Source organism: Pogona vitticeps, chromosome 1 (assembly GCF_051106095.1).
Source record: "Pogona vitticeps strain Pit_001003342236 chromosome 1, PviZW2.1, whole genome shotgun sequence".
NCBI lineage: Eukaryota > Metazoa > Chordata > Lepidosauria > Squamata > Agamidae > Pogona > Pogona vitticeps.
The window spans coordinates 172,752,694-172,770,612 of NC_135783.1; the positions used below are offsets into that span (position 1 = coordinate 172,752,694).

The following is a 17,919-nucleotide window of genomic DNA, read 5'->3' on the forward strand; positions in this document are numbered from 1 at the left end:
GTTATCATCTGTACTGGATGCCTGGGGAAGGGAACCTAATATAGTAAACGCAGGCAAGAGTGGATTTGAACCCATGCATGCGTGCAATAAAAAGGGAAGCGCATGAAACATTTCTTCCAAATCTTATCTGAAACCCAAATACAGCATCACTTTGTAGGGAATGTTTTGCAACACAGAGAGTCACTTTCTTGTCACAATGTCCTCAGGAAGGGATAAAGATGTCAGCCATGATGTTACACTACAGGAAGAAGGAATTAATTAGTCCATGAAACCTGGAAAAGTGCAGCAGATTTGGCAATAGGGAATAGGCTGAATTGTGAAGTCAGTCCAAGCATTATGTATGACTAGAGACTCGTTATATTAGAAGACTGTAGGAAAACATGGTGTAAGAAAAGCTACTTTATTAAATGACTCATGCAGTGATAATAAGGTTCAATGGACACTTTTGTACTTTCAGAGATAGGATAGGATCAGCCCATCAAAGACATGTTGTGATTAAATTCAAAATGGGAGGGGCTTCAGAAATTGTTATGGTGACAGAATCTGGGAGTGAAGGATGTAGGAACATAAGGGAAGTCTTAAGGATAAGATTGAAGACTCTGTGCAACACTCGGCTCCCAGTGGCTGCACACCAGATATTTCTAAGCCTTTTTATACGACATGAAAGCAGAAGTTCTCCCTCTTTTAAAATCCCCCAGCAACTGTTATTTAGCGCTGGACTACATCTGGACATGGAGGTTCAGTTCAGAGTTCTTAGGAACCTTCTGTCTTTCTAAGTGAGCTTGATATTAACTGATATTCCATTAAGCAGTTTATCTTGAGGATTTGTTTCCTCTGTGAAATGGCCATGCTCAAATCAGTTTTTAAAGGCAATAAATGAATATATTCTACTTGCTTAGCATTGCCCTCTAGTGGTCAATCTTGAACTCTTTTTTGTAGGATTGGAAGAGCAAAAGGGACTGGGCTGAGGAAGGTTCTCTCTCAAAATTCCTACTGATAGCATGTTTCCATTTTCCCTCTGATAAATTCTAGTTCTCTGGCTTTACTGAAGTCTAGCAACCCATACAATCCAACATACTTGAAAGACAGGACTGGATGTTGATTTTTATTCTGAATAGGAGTTTCCAAATCGGAAATCACCCAAGCCCGCCTCCCTCACCACATGCCACCTCATTCCCTTATTCTTGGCTCTAATTGCCAAAGCGCCTGAGAAAAGCCCCTAGGATAGTCTTTGTGTACTCATTGGAAGGTAGTCTTTGTGTATCCATGGTGTACCCTTTGAAGCAAGCTTTAGGTGTTCCTTCTGTAAGTCATCCTAACTGACTTACAGAAACAGCTGTGTAGTAAGAAGTCCACAGCCTGTGAGGAAACTTTGAGAAAATAATATGAGGGCCTTCACTAAATGATTATCATAATGATTATGATAATCCCACAGCTCTGGGATAAACTTCTAGCAGAGGTTTGCCATCACAATCTTTAAGAAGTTAGTAAAAACAGAACTGTTCAAAGCTGCCTTTTCTTAGTTTTCATGCTTGTGATGCCCAATGTCATTTTAAATTGTTTATTCATTTATTTATAAGTTAGCTAGTCAGTGGTTTTATTGATTGATTGATCAATTGATTTATATTTGTATATTGTTTTGTATTTATTCTTTGTTTGTATGGTTTGTTGTAAACCACCCAGAGTGTGTTGTACTATGAGGCAGTATATAAGCTGAATGAATGAATGAATTCCATCTTGACAGCATATAACAACCACAAATGTATTGCTACCTCCTCAAAAGTGGGCACATGTACATCCATTCATTAATACATTTGATAGATACACTGACAAAAAGTTGATTTAGATATCATGATCAGTGCCACAGGTATACAAAATGGTTATCATATTTTATTTATATATATCAAAAAGTTCAGCACTGTGGATAGCTGCTTTAAAGTTCTTAGTAGAACCCAAATCTGATACATTACCTCTGTGGAATCAGAGTCAGTAGCCTCCACTGGTACAGGAGCAGCAGTACAAGGTTATTTTGCCCTTCCTATATAAAATGCAAGCCATGCCCACAACTGGAACTACTGAAATAGCCTCCATTCTCCGAAGGACCTACCTGAAAGTAGGAACTGACTGCTTCGTGTGATCTCAGTTTCTTACAGCCTCACAACAGTTCAGTCAGGAAAAAGGAAATCAGAAGATGAAACACAAAGAATATTCTGACAAATCAACCAGTACCCTTCTGGAACTCAAAGTGGGAGAAGAGGTATGCCTGACAAATTACTCTGCTGGTACCTGGCACACCTGTGGAACAACCAGATCTAGGGACTTTGGTAAGGCAAGCTGCCAATGGAAGCTGACTGCATCTCAGCTGTCATGACCTGAGAGCCATCTCAAGTTTTGGAGACATATCCAAAAAGTGCGGATCCCTGCTGCACTGAGTCAACAAGTCACAACAGGTCCACTAGACAACCTCCAGAATGGCTCATATGGATCTACTACAGTTATCCAGGAAAAAAATATTTTCTTTACTATCATTTCTATAATAATAATAATAATAATAATAATAATAATAATAATAATAATAATAATAATAATAATAATGATGATGATGATGATGATGATGATGATGATGATGATGATGATGATGATGATGATAATAATAATAATAATAATAATAATAATAATAATAATAATAATAATAATAATAATAATAATAATAATAATAATAATAATAATAATAATAATAATAATAATAATAATAATAATAATAATAATAATAATAATAATTGTGTGCCATCAAGTCAATTCTGACTTAAGGTGACCCTTTCCAGGGTTTTCTGGGTAGAGAGTATTCAGAAGTGGTTGACTATTCCCTTCCGGGGGGCACTGTGTAGCTTGCTTAAGGCTGGCTCTTCTCCCAGGAACGGGGAACCTAACTCTCAACTTCTAGCTCCACAGCCAGATACCTAAACCACTGAGCTTTCAATAATTTAAGCATTCATCATCACTGGTATTTTATCAGAATATTTTTTTTTCTTATCATTTAATAATTAACAAGAGAAAGATGTAATTTATGGACATGGTTTTAGCATTAAGGAGTTTGGAATTTAGGGAGTGGCTTTGAACACTTCAGGCCAGTTATTTAAAAAAAATCCTACGCTTATGTTTGCATCATAAGATTCTGCAGGCTCTAGAAATCAAATTTTTCTCCAGCTTCTTCTCATCTGTGTAGCCCTGCTTATGAACCTTACAATATTACAAAACACATCCGGCTCTCAAGGATGATGCTTTAACTAATCGCAGTCTAAAATATGCTATATTATATCCTTGTTGGCCAAATAATCTGTACATTTAAGATGTGGCTCTTAACAGCTGCAATTCCCCAGCACTTTGAAGTTTGAACATAGAAAGCCTCTAATTATACATGTCATATTGAAAGGTTTTCTGAAATTTTATGGTTTGTTTCGTGATACAAATCAACACATGCTTCATGCAAAAGAAAGAAAGGAACCCCAAAATACAGTACTCAGTTAAAATTAAAATTCAAGGAACTCTGCTTTGAAAATGTTTTCTTGTTATTTTTTTTTTTTCACGGGGATTCCAATCTCCCTCCCATATTTTTGGATTTCTATTTCAAAGTTCTCTATTCAGTTGTTTTTTTTAATTGAAACCATCTATCTTTAATTTAAACCCACCCCATAGCACTTCATAAAGCATAAATAAAATTCCAAGCACAAAAATATGTTCATTAACCAACATCCCATTGTATTTAATGCATCATTGACAACTAAATTTATTAAAATTTAATCATAACATCACAGCCTAATCCCTATAACTGTGTCCACTCAGTAGTACCAGCCAACTGCAGCCTTGATCTGAATTCATAAAATAGATTCCCTTTCAGCCCACCAATGCTAATTGTTGATTCCCAAATGATACAAGTCTATTCCAATTGCAATAGTGCATGGTTACCTTATATAGACTCTGAAACCTTTCATGAATCTTGTGAAAGGCGTGTTTAAACCTATGGAAGTCTTTTGAAAATGGCTATATTATTTTGAAGGATAGTAAATGCATGGCTGTGCCTAGATTCATGACTGGGATAATGCCTCTCTATCAAAAAATGCAAGACTGCTTATTTCTCAGTTCAATTATTTTTTATTGTTTTAGCCATGAGCAATCACAATAATTCATCGTAAATACCAACAGAAACAGGCCAAGCTTTCATACATGTTTTCATAGGATTTGGAATGTTAAATAACAGACCATAACATATAAAAGCTGGATTTGTTTAACCAAAGAAAATGTAAAACTTTAGAATCACTAAAAGCTGTGTTGGCCAAGGCCAGCATCCCATCTCTTTCCTGTAGAAACACACACACACAGTCACACATATGCATGTGCAGACATGGGCCAAAGTAGGTGTTTCATTAGACTTATTATCTGCGAATCTAAGTCACATTATCACTGACTGAGCCGTGGACTTCAGGCTTGGTTGTCTAATCCCTCTTCCCCCCCTTTTTATCAGGACTTCTTGTTATATCCAGTCCTGTCTGACTGTAGAAATTAAACAGGGTCTGGCCTGCCTAGTATTTGGTCTGGGAGAGCTCTGTGAAACAACAACAACAGCAACCATCTTAGAACTGCAGAGTTCTAAGGACCCTCTAGATCATCGAGTCCAGCCCCTGTCGAGGAGGCAGAGTGGGGGAATCATACTCCCAACCCCTGACTCCATAGCCAGATGCCTAAACACTTGAGATATCCAGCAGATATCAGAGATCTCCTAGTAGAGCCAGGGGAAAAAAAAAGTCTGCCAGAGCTCCTGAAGAGCTGCTGCCAGTTAGATTTGACAGTATGGGGCTAGATGCACCAGAGGTCAGAGTCAGTTTAGAGTAGGTGCCTATGCCTTAGCATTTAAGCTCTAGTTGATTTAGCTTGATCTGTTTCCTTATACCACCAATAAATGAGTCTGGCATGCACAGGGAACCAATTCTATCCACTCGGCGAAGTGGCTTCTTGCTGTTGCTTCTTTCTCTAAACCTTCAAGTGTACAAATGTGGTCAGCAGGATGGAAAATAATAATACGAAACACTTGCTAACAATATGCATGGCCGCCATGCAGAAAACCGCTGTACTCATTGGCTGACAGATGTGGAACTACAAACGAACAAACATGTTTCTATTTCTGTACTTGATTAAATCTTATTTGTACCACCAAGAGGGTTCAAAACATCTATTTTATATGATTTACAGGAATGCTACACTTGGATTGGCTGCACAAACTTTGAACCTACATAATTATCTTTACCACACACACACATTTACTAGCTTTGCTGTCATGGTATAGCAACAATTAAAAATAAATCCATATAAAATAAAATCAAGGGAAGAACTTGGGAAAGACTAGAACTATTAAACAGCAACATATTCCACAGAGATCAAGGAGTTTTGGTTTGGACCCACACAGGGGTGCCTTTTCCTTTTCTGGCACAGGCACTAAATGGAACTGTAATATGATCAAGCTGCTCTAATTTAATTCTTCCGCCAGCCGTGCACCAGCTGATCACAAGCATCAGGCAAGGAGAAATTTCAAAAATGGATCGGCCATTCTTCTGTACAACCACCACCTCCTTTGTGCTTTTGCTCTTGCCCAAAGTCATCCCCTCACGTTCTCTCCCAGAGGCAGGCATTGGACATTTGGAGAAGGGGTGCAACCCCTTCCCGCTGTAGTTCACCACATGATGACCTTTTCCAGTCATTTCTTTCTTTATGAAAACATATTAACGGCTCAGGCAGTCCGGCTGCACTATGTTGTAAGGTCATGCCATGCTCATGAGAACTCTGAGTGGATGTTTGTAACACAGAAATCAACACCAGGAGTTTATATTTCCAACACTCCCGTCTGTCGTGTCTTCCTGTCAATAAGCAAGGATGCAGAGACAAAAGTAATCACAGAACTACAGTACTTACGAGCAGTTTAAGCCCCTGGTTGTAAAATGTATAAAGCACCTTTCTGAAGTTTGTCACAGTGGAGAAAATAATTAAATAAGCAGCCTCCTCCTTCTCTCCTTTCACCCCAAATTGGAATTTCTTTCTTTCTTTCTTTCTTTCTTTCTTTTTCTTTCTTTCTTTCTTTCTTTCTTTCTTTCTTTCTTTCTTTCTTTCTTTCTTTCTTTCTTTCTTTCTTTCTTTCTTTCTTTCTTTCTTTCTTTCTTAGAATATGTTATTCATAATAGATTAATGCATTTTTAATAAAGAACTTGAAAAAATGTCCAAAGCTTGCATGTATCTGTGGAACTGATGATAGTCTCTGTATCAAACTGCAATACGCTGGTTATATGTTTTTTTTTAAAAAAATATACGGGATGTTGGCATATGGAATTTTGGAGACTGCTCTCTCTCTCTCTCTCTCTCTCTCTCTCTCTCTCTCTCTCTCTCTCTCTCTCTCTCTCTCGTGGGCTTCTTCCATGCCAAAAATAACTCCGCTTGCCTTTATTGCTTCTGCAGAAAAGCTGCATTGAAGTTTGTAAAATTCTTTATAAAGAGGAAAATACAATGCATGCACTCTTGTTTCTAACGTATTTCAGCAAATTTCCATGTAGCAATACTTTGTGTTTTTCCTTTATAAAAGTTTTCTTTAAAACAGGCAGGAAATCCAACTTTCACACTATTAGAAGTACAAAATTAATTGATAGTTAAAGGAAGCTCCCTTATCCACTTCTTCAAAACTTTACTTGTTCCTTTAAAACTGCATATCTGAATTAATCCATCTGATTTGACTCTCCATCCCATTCTCATGTTAACCATTAGCTTAAAAGATAATAAAGAAGTGAAACAACTTTAAATCAATAGAATCTATTAGACTAAAAATAAGTTGCCTCCCTGAAATCATTCTCTCTTTGTTAAAAGAAGCCCTGTTAAAGAAACAGTACAGCCAAGAAGCTTTGAAAAGCTGGGAAGAGTCTCCCTGATGGGCCTCCCTAGGGAGGAAGTTCCCAGAGCAGCAGGGCACACTGGAAAAGGTCTAGCACAATCTTGACAGCTGCTGTGTACACTTTGGGTAGCCAGTGAGTGCAGATGGGGCATCTGGAGGAGACGGGGGGGGGGGGAAATGCTTATCCGGCTAGAACAGCTCGTATGCAACTGGTGAGCATGAGGCTTTCCTTTCAGAGCTGCAGCTTTTGCTTTTGAGCATGACACACAGAACTGTGGCGGGTCCATTCAGCTTCATTGCTCTTTCTGCTGCAAGACTTGCTTTCCTTTTTGACTGAAGCCTGTGTGCAAAATTCATTGTGGGCCTTTACGACTGAGATGGTGGCAGAATCCTAGATCTGTTCTCCTGTTGTACACACGCTCAGCCACAAATCCAGCACTCAAGAGCTAGTCTGAAGATGTCCACGGTGCTTATACATGAAGTCGTTACCAATTCTGGCATTTTATATTTAAGATATATTTAGAGGGAAGGGATGGGAAAAATGCTACAAGTAACAATTTGACATAAATCAAACTGGTAATACATTCTCTCTGTCTCCCTTTCTTGAAAGGGAAGAAATAAAATAACTAGGAAAAGAAAATAAGCTGTATAATGACCATATCATGTGCAAAAACAAAAGACTAGCACTCAACCAAAATGAAAATCGAACATCGCATTTTATGTTTCTTGACTCACATAGCCATACAATGAATCAATAATGATTTAGGCATCCTTCCGTCTCGAGAGAATATGGTAATATGCTCTGTATGGAGGACTTGGAACAGTGTCTAGTGTGGCTAAGAAGGCCAATTCGAGAGTGACAATCCCTTCCACACTGAAGACAAATACAATCTGTCCCCTGTCCAGCTCCCTGATTTTGCTCCTTTTGTGACTGCCTTTTTGCCTCGGCCTGCTGGACAAGGGTCTCTTCAAATTGGGAGAGGCCGTGATACAACGCCTGCCTCCAGACTGATCATGATAATGATTATAATCAATAATGATTATGCATTAATAAAAGGGAGGGGAAGAGCACTATTGCAAGAAACATTACAATTTTGGAAGGGGAATGGGAATCCTTGAAATAAAGGAAAAGGTCTATTTCTCCATTGGTCCCGGGGTGGGGGGGTGGGGAAGCACTTTGTTTCAATTTTGTTTGTGTATAATTATTGTATTTTATTTGTTTGTTTGTTGTTCTGTTTGTTTTCCTTTTGTTTCTTTACAATATGTTTTCATTTATTAAAATAAAGATTAAAAAAACAATGGATCAATAATGCTAAAAGGAACCAATTCCAATATTACTTAGATTATATAGGCAGCAGGACCATCCTTATGATGGTCAGCTTGAGTTTGTCAGGACCTTTATCTTCAACCAAGACCTTTATCTTCAATCACAGCTGTGGTCCAGCACATCCTCAGTGGACTTGCTTTGGTATCACCCAATTGGTCCATCTACTCCTGTCTGGCCACTAGTTTCTTTCTTATGTCTCCAAAACGAGATTATTATTACGATGCATCAATTTCTTCCCTAGGTTCTGCCTTTCTAGCCACTCCTGGAGAGTCCATTTCAGACTCGTAACTGGACCCTGGATAAACAAATGAGTTTCAATTCTTCCTGGCAGGGGGTGCAGCAGTCCTGCTCCTCATCCCTCTGCCCTCTGCCCTTTCCTGGTTGTGCTGCATCCCCAGCCATCTATGGACCACCCTGCCAAGACAATGGCAGGACCACCATGTCTTCTGGTAGCTTTTCTTTTTCTCTTGCTGCAGTGGCTTCCTTTCATGTCTTTCTGCTGGATTCCTTTTCTTCCCATACTCACAGTAGGGATCCCAAACCATGTCATCCTCTCCCACAGGTATTTTTTTGAAGCAGCTATTTCAAAACTTTTTAAAAAGAAAAGAAAAGAAATGACTAACCCTTGTCAGATATATAATTTGCTCCTGCTCTATGTTTCCCTTTAAAGTTTAAATAGGAGCTTGAAGTCCTTTGTGGGATATGTGTGTGTGTCTGTGTGTGTGGAATCTATTCATCGGCCACCAGTGAAAAATGTTTTCTGATTTTCGATGCCTGACAATCCATTTAAAATATTTATTATTTGTCAGGAATGAAATACCACAGAAAAATAATATCACAGTTTTAGTACAATTTTGAGTTGAAAACATATGCCACCAAAATTCCAGCCAGTGTCCTTCTGATTTGAAGTCCTCTGTGGATTTCATGATGTAATGAGGAAGGGTACGATGTTGCAAAGAAAGCACCCAGCTTGGGTATCTCCTTTTACAGTCTGGATCGATCTGACTTTAAAAATGGGAATAGCACGAAACCTATTCTCGTTACTCTTTCTGAAACAATAGTGACGATCACACTTTCCAGACATTTCCAAGGAAGCAGCCATATTAGTCTGTTTCAGCATGTTGGCAAAAGAAATGTTGGTATATGTGTGTGATATTATAGCTCTTTAAATATTAATTTTTTTCAGTGTGAATGTTTGTGAATCCAAATCCACTTCCTCAAACATAGAATTGCAAATACATGGCCTGTATATGTATTCTAATGCAAGCAAAGTGATGCTCAAGGTGCTGCAACAAAGGCTTTTATCTGATATGAAGTGAGAATCATTTCATGTTCAATCTAGAGTCTGAAAAGGAAGAGGTATTCAAGATTATATTGCAAATATTCATTGCTACTGGAGTGCACCAAAAATGTCAGATTAGTCTCTGTTTTATAGACTATAGCAAACCACCTTTGATTGTGTGGATCATGAGAAGCTATGGGTTGTTCTGAAAAAAAATGGGTCTGCCTCAACACTTGATGGTCCTGACGTGTAACCTGAATAAGTTATTGTTAGGACAAAATATGGAGAGACAGAATGGTTTCCTGTAGGCAAAGGTGGCAGACAAGGGTGCATTTTAACTGTTTGTTAACACAGATATGGGACTATCAAGCCATTGATTTTATGATTAGCAGGCCCTGGCCAGGATAACAGCTGTAGGCCAAGTGGACGTGGCTTTCACAGGAATGCTAGGGAGTGCAGCTTGCCCAAGGCCATGCAGGCTGGCTCTTCTCCCAGGAGGCACAGTGGGGAATTGAACTGCCAGCCTCTTAGCTAAACCACTAAGCTATCCAGCCCTGTCAAGGTAGACATTAGTTTTAGATTCATGAGATATCTCAGAAAGCTGGGTGATTCATCTATGCAGTGTGCTAAGAAGGCTTAACCCTCTTAAAATGCACTGTAAGTTTTTTATGTAGACAATTTCTGCTGTCTCCCTCTAGTTTCCTTTTGCGACTTCTTTTTTCTTCAACAGCCACTCTGAGATCCCTAAGACAGTATCCTGAGAAACTGAGGTGTTCCCAATCTAGGTTGCCTGTGTTGCCATTCCTTGGGTGAGATTTGTGCCTATTCATGCTTTTGCACAAAAAGTTTCCTGCTTCTCCTATGTAGGAAGCAGAGGATCTCTGCTGGCGAAAGTAACAGCAATCACACTGGAAGATGAGCGAGTAAATAGACTCCTGATGTTGCAGCTGACATTGCTGAGATCCTTGATGGCACAGCCTATATGCTTGAGTCACTAGATATCTACAACGTAGACATCTGTCTATAAACAGACAAATATATAAGCACTGCCTTGGATATGGCAGACTGGTCAATGTTTGTGCTAATTCTGAGGAGTCCGAATCATCACCATCTTAGAAGTGCAGAGCTGGAAAGGACCCTATCAAGGAGACAGAATGGGGAACTAAACACCCGGCCTCTAGCTGCACAACCAGATATCCAACCACTGAGATATCCATCATTTAATATGTTAAATTTATCTGAATATCCATACGTATATATGGCCACCCAACTTAGCAAAGGAGGTAGGCAATAACCCTGCACTCATGAATTGGTAGCTTTGCTACCAGGACAATTGTGCTGCGCATAGGATTTCTCTAGAACAGGCTCCAGGAACTGTGGCCAGTACAAATTGCTGCTGCCAGAATATTAATAGATATGGGACAGTGGGAACATACAAGAACCACATTAAACTTCCATGTTAGCTGCCAGTTTGTTCCTGGATCCAATTCAAGGCTTTGGTTTTGAGCCATAAATCCCAACACCGTTTGAATCTCTGCTGTGTCCAGGAGTTGAGCTTGTCACAAGTTCAGAGATCACCACAGCAATATATGATTATGGAATCCGCCAAGCTGGGCATTGAGTCTCTCCCTCCCTCCCTCCCTCCCTCTCCCTTTTTGCATCCTTTTGGAAGCAGGTCCTTTCCATCCCTGTTAAACCTTGGGGAATTAATTTCCTTGGAGGGTATTTGTTTGTTTATGTAACACACAAAGTCTCTTTAAGACATTTTGATCGGGTCTAATCTTTACTGTGGAAACTACCTTATGAAATTTGATGCAGATATCTGATGTAAATATTTTGAGCGAGTTGGTGCTTTCCCGAGTGGTATCCTGGCCGCCGCAGGACAATGGGACTCTACCACATGAATCGGCTCTCATGCATCCTGCATTTTCCATTCAGATCGTTGCACACATAAATACTATTGTGGATTAAAGGCCAATTTTGTGAGAACTAAAATAGGAGTGTCCTTATTTTAGTGCTTCCCTTATTTTAGTACTTTCCTCATAGTAGTGTCCTTATTTTAGTACTTTCTTTTTTATCTCTGCCCCTATAGTGGAGCACACTTAGTAAGTGAGACGATTTCCCAGCTTGCCAATCTTAGATCAAGAAGTAGTAGGACTTGTTGAGACTTCAGCAATCTTTCTTAATTGAGATAAAGCTGATGGAGAACAGCAGGTAATGGTTTTGGCAGGCCAACCAAAATGAGCAGGAGGAAGTTCATTCCCCTTCCTGTAGTTGGATTAGTTCCACGGACCAAAGGTCCACTTTCTCCATCCTAAGCATTTCTAATTGGATTATAGAAGAAGTTGCACCTGTCCAAAAAGGAAGAGGAACTAGGTGGCCCTTATGCTACTTGAAAAGGAGGAAAAGAAAAGAGGACCAAAGTGGACAGATTTCCATGTGGTCATTAATGTATGTATAGTTTCGAATATAGGAATTTGTTCATTTCAATAAAAATTCAATACTGCTCAGCACAGCGTCTGTAACAAGGTAGGTGACTAGTGTGCATGTTGACCAATCTGCAGTCGAGGTGGTCATTGCTGATGGGCATCTGTAAGGTCCTTGATCCCCTGGTTCTTCAAACCAGACTGAGCAAGATCTTCAAGACTTTTCCCTGTCAGACTTTGAACAGGACTGGTTAAAGTAGGACATGATGTGACTAGAAAGAGCTGCAGTTACAAGCTAGCCCTCCATCTGCAACAGACAGGTCACATTCATTGGAGCTGCTATTTTAGGTCTCTGCACTGTAAAGAATTTCCTCTTCTTGACCCTCAAAGATCCATAGAGTCCCTATTAACTGGCCTTTTGCTCTCTAGTGGCTTAACTGGAGAGCAAAACTTATTCTCAGTCTCCAGTCTCTCTTGGCCATTTCCTAAATGGAGGGGTGGGAGAGCACTGTCTGACTGCTGTGCAGCACCAGATGCCATGTTTTTCTATAGAGCTTCCTTTGGACTCCATATACTGCTTTCGCATGATGGCTGTGGGAGGTTGCAGGGGACACCTTTATTGCTCAGTCGTCCTGGTTCAAACACAAACTTTTATGAGAGATCTAGATGAAATCTGTTTCCCTGTTTTCTCATTGCCTCCTTCATCTTTTCTATTACCATGGGGAAAAAAAGCTTAAGAACAAAAGAGGTAGCAAATGTTGCTACTCCCTGCTCAGAATCATCCAGAGCCACAAACTAAGAACCGGGAAGTTGCAATCCCTGTTTTTTATGCTATGCACTTCACAGGTAATCTTAGGCAAGCTGCTCACTCGCAGCCTCAGCACCACACATATTGCTAATACTGTGTGTTGATAACTACCACACCTTGAAAGGTTAGGAGGCTAAAATGACCAAATTGAGGTTAGCATAATATGGACATACCATGAGAAGACAAAATGCTCATAAAAGTGGAGGGCAGTGGGAAAAGAGGTAGACTCAAGAGGAAGCCAGGGAAACCTTGAGTTTGCAGGACTTGAGCAGGGCTGTTAGTGAAAGGATCTTGTGGAGGCCATTCATTCATTCATTAGAGGCAACTTGACAGCACATAACAACAGCCTTAAAAGGTTGTTGTTGTTTAGTCATTTAGTCGTGTCCGACCCTTCGTGACCCCATGGACCAGAGCACACCAGGCCCTCCTGTCTTCCACTGCCTCCCGGAGATCTGTCAATTTCATGTTGGTTGCTTCAATGATATTGTCCAACCATCTTGTCCTCTGTCATCCACTTCTCTTGCCTTCACACTTTCTCAACATCAGGGTCTTTTCCAGGATGTTTTCTCTTCTCATGAGATGGCCAAAGTAATGGAGCCTCAGCTTCCAGTGAGCACTCAGGTTTGATTTCCTTCAGAATTGATAGGTTTGTTCTCCTTGCAGTCCATGGGACTCTCAAGAGTCTCCTCCAGCACCACAATTCAAAGGCATCAGTTCTTCAGTGGTCAGCTTTCTTTATGGTCCAGCTCTCACTTCCATACATAACTACAGGGAAAACCATAGCTTTGACTATTCTGACTTTTGTTGGCAAGGTGGTGTCTCTGCTTTTTAAGATGCTGTCAAGGTTTGTCATTGCTTTCCTCCCAAGAAGCAGGCGTCTTTTAATTTCGTGGCTGCTGTCACCATCTGCAGTGATCATGGAGCCCAAGAAAGTAAAATCTGTTACTTCCTCCATATCTTCCCCTTCTATTTGTCAGGAGGTGATGGGACCAGTGGCCATGATCTTGGTTTGTTTTATGTTGAGTTTCAGGCCATTTTTTGCACTCTCCTCTTTCACCCTCATTGCAAGCTTCCTTAATTCCTCCTCACTTTCTGCCATCAGAGTGGTATCATCTGCATATCGGAGGTTGTTGATATTTCTTCCAGCAATCTTAATTCCGGCTTGGGAATCCTCCAGTCCGGCCTTCCGCATGATGTATTCTGCATATAAGTTGAATAAGCAGGGGGACAATATACAGCCTTGTCGTACTCCTTTCCCAATTTTGAACCAATCAGTTGTTCCATATCCAGTTCTAACTGTTGCTTCCCATCCCACATATAGGTTTCTCAGGAGATAGACAAGGTGGTCAGGCACTCCCATTTCTTTAAGGACTTGCCATAGTTTGTTGTGGTCCACACAGTCAAAGGCTTTTGCGTAGTCAATGAAGCAGAAGTAGACTTTTTTTGGAACTCTCTGGCTTTCTCCACTCCCGCCAACCTAGCAGTTCAAAAGCATGCAAATGCAAGTAGACAAATAGGGACCACCTCGGTGGGAAGGTAACAGCGTTCCGTGTCTAAGTCGCACTGGCCATGTGACCACGGAAGATTGTCTTCGGACAAAACGCTGGCTTGGAAACAGGGATGAGCACCGCCCCCTAGAGTCGAACACGACTGGACAAAAATTGTCAAGGGGAACCTTTACCTTTAGCTTTCTCCATAATCCAGCACATGTTAGCAATTTGGTCTCTAGTTCCTCTGCCCCTTCGGATTCCAGCTTGTACTTGTGGGAGTTCTCGGTCCACATACTGCTGAAGCGTACTTTGGAGGATTTGGAGCATAACCTTGCTAGCGTGTGAAATGAGTGGAATTGTACAGTAAGTAGTTGGAGCATTCTTTGGCACTGCCCTTCTTCGGGATTGAGATGCAGACTGATCTTTTCCAGTCCTCTGGCCACTGTTGAGTTTTCCAAACTTGCTGGCATATTGAATGTAGCACCTTAACAGCGTCATCTTTTAAGATTTTAAATAGTTCCACTGGAATGCCATCACCTCCACTGGCCATGTTGTTAGCCAGGCTTTCTAAGGCCCATTTGACTTCACTCTCCAGGATGTCTGGCTCAAGGTCAGCAACCACATTATCTGCGTTGTCTGGGATATCCAAATCTTTCTGATATAATTCCTCTGTGTATTCCTGCCACCTCTTCTGCGTCTGTTAGGTCCCTCCCCTTTTTCTCCTTTATCATGTCCATCTTTGCACAAAACGTTCCTCTAATATCTCCAATTTTCCTGAACAGATCTCTGGTTTTTCCTTTTCTGTTATTTTCCTCTATTTCTTTGCATTGTTCATTTAAGAAGGCCCTCTTGTCTCTCCTTGCTATTCTTTGGAAGTCTGCATTCAATTTTCTGCAACTTTCCCTATCTCCCTTGCATTTTGTTTCCCTTATTTTCTCTGCTATTTGTAAGGCCTCGTTGGACAGCCACTTTGCTTCCTTGCATTTCCTTTTCTTTGGGATGGTTTTTGTTGCTGCCTCCTGTACAATGTTACGAGCCTCTATCCAAAGTTCTTCAGGCACTCTGTCCACCAAATCGAGTTCCTTAAATCTGTTCTTTACTTCCACTGTGTATTCATAAGGGATTTGCTTTAGATTATACCTTTCCTTTCACTTCCAGGCACGTCCACAGCTGAGCGTCCTTTCACCTTTGGCCCAACCACTTCATTAGCTCTGGAGCTACTTGTACTTGTCCTCCGCTCTTCCTCAGTAGCATGTTGGACGCCTTTTGACCTGAAGGGCCCATCTTCCAGCGTCATATCTTTTAGCTTTTTTTTTCTGATCATGGGGCGTTCTTGGCAAAGATACTGGAGTGGCATCGCCAGGTCCTGCTCCAGGTGGATTGCGTTTAGTCAGAACTCTCCACTATGACCTGTCCATCTTGGGTGTCCCTGCACAGCATAGCCCATAGCTTCTCTGAATTATTCAAGCCCCTTCGCCACGACAAGGCAGCAATCCATGAAGGGGATTAAAAGGTACCTCAGGTTTTAGGAATGTTTTGTGAAATGCTATGAGCACTCTAAAGAATGATAGACATGCCAGGAAGTATTATGCAGACATGTGATCTACACCTTGGTGACAGTTTGGCCATCCGTGTGTTGTCTGGCATGTAAGATGCAGGACTAGAGTCTCCTAAGTCCAAATACAACTGGTTTGTGGACTAGGGCAAAGGCCAGATAGGTAGCTTTTACCTGAAAGTGGGCTTTTGCTTTGTTGTGTTTTACTCCACAGACAGTCATGTGTCTGAAGTAAGCCTATGCAGTGTAAGACGGTGTCATGCTCAAAATAAGATTTTTCATCTATTTAGTTCAGTGTTCCCTGCAATAACTGCCTGCAGTTCTCCAGGATTCTAGAAAGGCGGTTTTACCAGAAGAGAAACTGAGACCTTCGGCAGGAGCTGTTGATACTCAGCAAAAATCCCTTTTTCTGAAATCTATATATCTACCTAGCTTATATATAAGGTATGATGAAAATCCATATTAAAATGTTATTGAATTAAGCATAATTGACCATGCATATCAAACCACAATTGAATGAAAACAGCTGTAAAAGAGGGATGAATTGCCTTCCATAAAAGAGGGGGGAAATCTGAGAACAATCTGATATCTTTGTTATTATTCTACACACTTTACTGTGTAGCTGGCGGTAGTAGCTAGAAAGACCCATTCTCCAGAAGTTTCCAATGCCCTACCCCACCCCAAATTAAGCCTCATGCTTAAACATCTACTATGATTTGGAGCATCCATCTGAAATTTTCCTTTGTTGCTAGGAAACTTTAGCAAGCTTGCAGAATATTCGCTAGTGAACAAATCCTCGCTGATGTGTTTGTTTTCAAGGGCTCGACACTGCCACATATATATGTATTTCATTGGGGTTAAAGTTATAGTGGTGCCTTATAGTAAGTACACATCCAGAATTTTGTTAACTGTAACATAAAACTATAAAAGTTTAGCTGAGCGAACTGCTTTCCTCCCACTGGCTTGCCGGTCCAATCAGAAAGCAGCCTCCCATCTCCCTCATTTCTGACAACTATTTAGCAACTGAGCTCAGCTAAAGTTTCCAAAAAAGTTAGAATAACTTCCTCTCTCCAAGACCTCAATTTTTTGCACAGCCTGGTCCTTGAAATAGGATCCCTTCAAGAGACCTAGAAAACGTTTGCTCAGCAAAACCCTTCCTATTTTTCCAAGGGCTGTGTCTCAGGAATTTAAAGCACACTTTAAAAACATCCACACAGACACCCACCACTGAAGGAGGGGGGGAGCCTTCTTTTCCTTCCCTCCCCTCCTTGCAGAAAGAATGGAAGAAAGTTCCAGTTCTCCTGTTTCTCCTGTGGACAGCTTGGGGACAAGCGAAGAGGAGCTGGAGAGGCAGCCAAAGAGGTATGGGAGGAAGAGAAGATATAGCAAGAAGTCTAGTGAAGATGGGAGCCCTAACCCAGGCAAGAGGGGAAAGAAGACCAGCCCAGGTGTTCAGTCATATGAGGAACTCCAAAGCCAACGGATCCTTGCCAATGTCCGAGAAAGACAGAGGACTCAGTCCCTCAATGAAGCTTTTGCTGCCTTGAGGAAAATCATCCCAACGCTGCCTTCTGATAAGCTCAGTAAAATCCAGACTCTAAAGCTGGCTGCCAGGTATATAGACTTCCTCTATCAGGTGCTGCAGAGTGACGAGATGGACAATAAGATGACCAGCTGCAGTTATGTGGCACACGAGCGGCTCAGTTACGCATTTTCGGTGTGGAGGATGGAAGGAGCTTGGTCAATGTCTGCCTCGCACTAGCCAGCAGCATCGGGATAAAATCGACGCAAATGCCAAAGTGGTAGGTAGCTTGTTCGTATCCTTTTGGACATAGCTCAGTATGTTTGCAGCTCTGCACACTAGGCTTCACAAATGGAGGGTGAAGGGTGGTGGCTGGCAGGAGAAGGAGAGAAAGGGCAAAAGACAGGAGGCATTGAGATCGGGGAAAGATGGGATGTCAAACTCTCATCTCCGCAGTGGGCTTATCTGGTAACCTTTGCTGTTTGCTATGCCTAAATTATCTCTCTCTATAAAATGTGGGGGAGGGGGATAGAAGATGCTGCATGGCTTAATTCATAATGAACCACTTCTCCCCTGCGATA

General features: G+C 41.0%; 1 protein-coding gene across 1 annotated transcript in view; it reads left to right on the top strand.

Moving 5' to 3' along the window:
• Nucleotides 1-16,215: 16,215 nt before the first annotated feature.
• TWIST2 (twist family bHLH transcription factor 2) overlaps nt 16,216-17,919 on the top strand; it is a 35,651-nt gene continuing 33,947 nt past the window's right edge. Inside the window, exon 1 of the mRNA XM_020806836.3 lies at nt 16,216-17,618. Within this exon, the coding sequence (XP_020662495.1) occupies nt 17,096-17,578 (483 nt within the window). The 5' untranslated portion in view covers nt 16,216-17,095 and the 3' untranslated portion in view covers nt 17,579-17,618. The remainder of the gene's footprint in view (nt 17,619-17,919) is intronic.